General features: G+C 44.3%; 1 protein-coding gene across 1 annotated transcript in view; it reads left to right on the forward strand.

Annotated features, from left to right (window-relative positions):
• The first annotated feature begins 831 nt into the window (after positions 1 to 831).
• The window catches only part of EIF3F (eukaryotic translation initiation factor 3, subunit F), an 11032-nt gene continuing 10879 nt past the window's right edge, over positions 832 to 984 (forward strand). Inside the window, exon 1 of the mRNA XM_009888836.1 lies at positions 832 to 969. Coding sequence (XP_009887138.1) covers positions 832 to 969 — 138 coding nt within the window. The remainder of the gene's footprint in view (positions 970 to 984) is intronic.

Here is a 984-nt window from a genome sequence, read left to right on the forward strand (position 1 = left end):
CCACACTTCTACCCCATACACCCTGGGGAAAAAAAAAAAAAAGAGAAGCCAGGAGTCATATCTGGGTTTTCTTCAGTTTTTGCTGCATGGGGTAGGCAGGAAGAATGTAATCTAATATAATGACACAAGGTTTGATCTTGCAAGGTAGTGCACCTAACTGCTTTGCTAGGTCAGTGCAAGAGCATTCTTTCTTAGTTTTAATTACTAGTAGTATATAAAATGCTCACTTGAAAGCTGACTCTGAACATGATTTAAGTCAAAAGCAGAAAATAATGACCATCACAGATCATCAAGAAGCAGAAATGTCCTGAGAGGTTGGAGATTTTGTGCTTTCATTGCCATATATTTCAGTAAAATTTGGGGTGTACAGCACATTTTAGGATTGCGCCGCTATAACATCCGTAAGTAAAGCTCTCTGTGACATTCTTATGTGAAACAGCACAGAAGAATTAAGGTAAAATTAATGAATTCCACCTCATTGATTCTACCTTAATTTTATTACCTGAAGAAACTGGCAAGTCAAATATGTATAATAAATATTGGTGGAAAAAGCACTGTGCACAAATTCCCACTTACACTACTTACTTCAAACCAGGCAGAGTTAAGTGACTAATTAATTAGCATTAAGTGATTACAAAGGATGTGGTTTGTATTCACGACTATCTAATTGCTTTAGTATCAGAGGAAAATAAAATTGCATCTCTTAGCAATAATCAGTAAATCCAATTAAGCATGAAACTCATGTAAAGGCAACGATTTCAGGCCACGAGAAAAAGAGGGCTGGAACTAATTACCCGGTACGAGGCAGCTCTGGTACGTGAGTGAGCCGGCATGTGCCTGCCGCCATCTGCCGGGGAGCCGACCGCTGCGGCCCCGGGCACCGCCACCGAGCCGCCCCGCTCGGTGCGGCCCAGGCCCCGGCGTCCCCAGGGCCGCGGCCCTCTGTCGAGGAGGCCGCCGGTGATGCCGGCAAGCCCGGCCCAG

Source organism: Charadrius vociferus, unplaced genomic scaffold (genome assembly GCF_000708025.1).
Source record: "Charadrius vociferus isolate BGI_N301 unplaced genomic scaffold, ASM70802v2 scaffold436, whole genome shotgun sequence".
NCBI lineage: Eukaryota > Metazoa > Chordata > Aves > Charadriiformes > Charadriidae > Charadrius > Charadrius vociferus.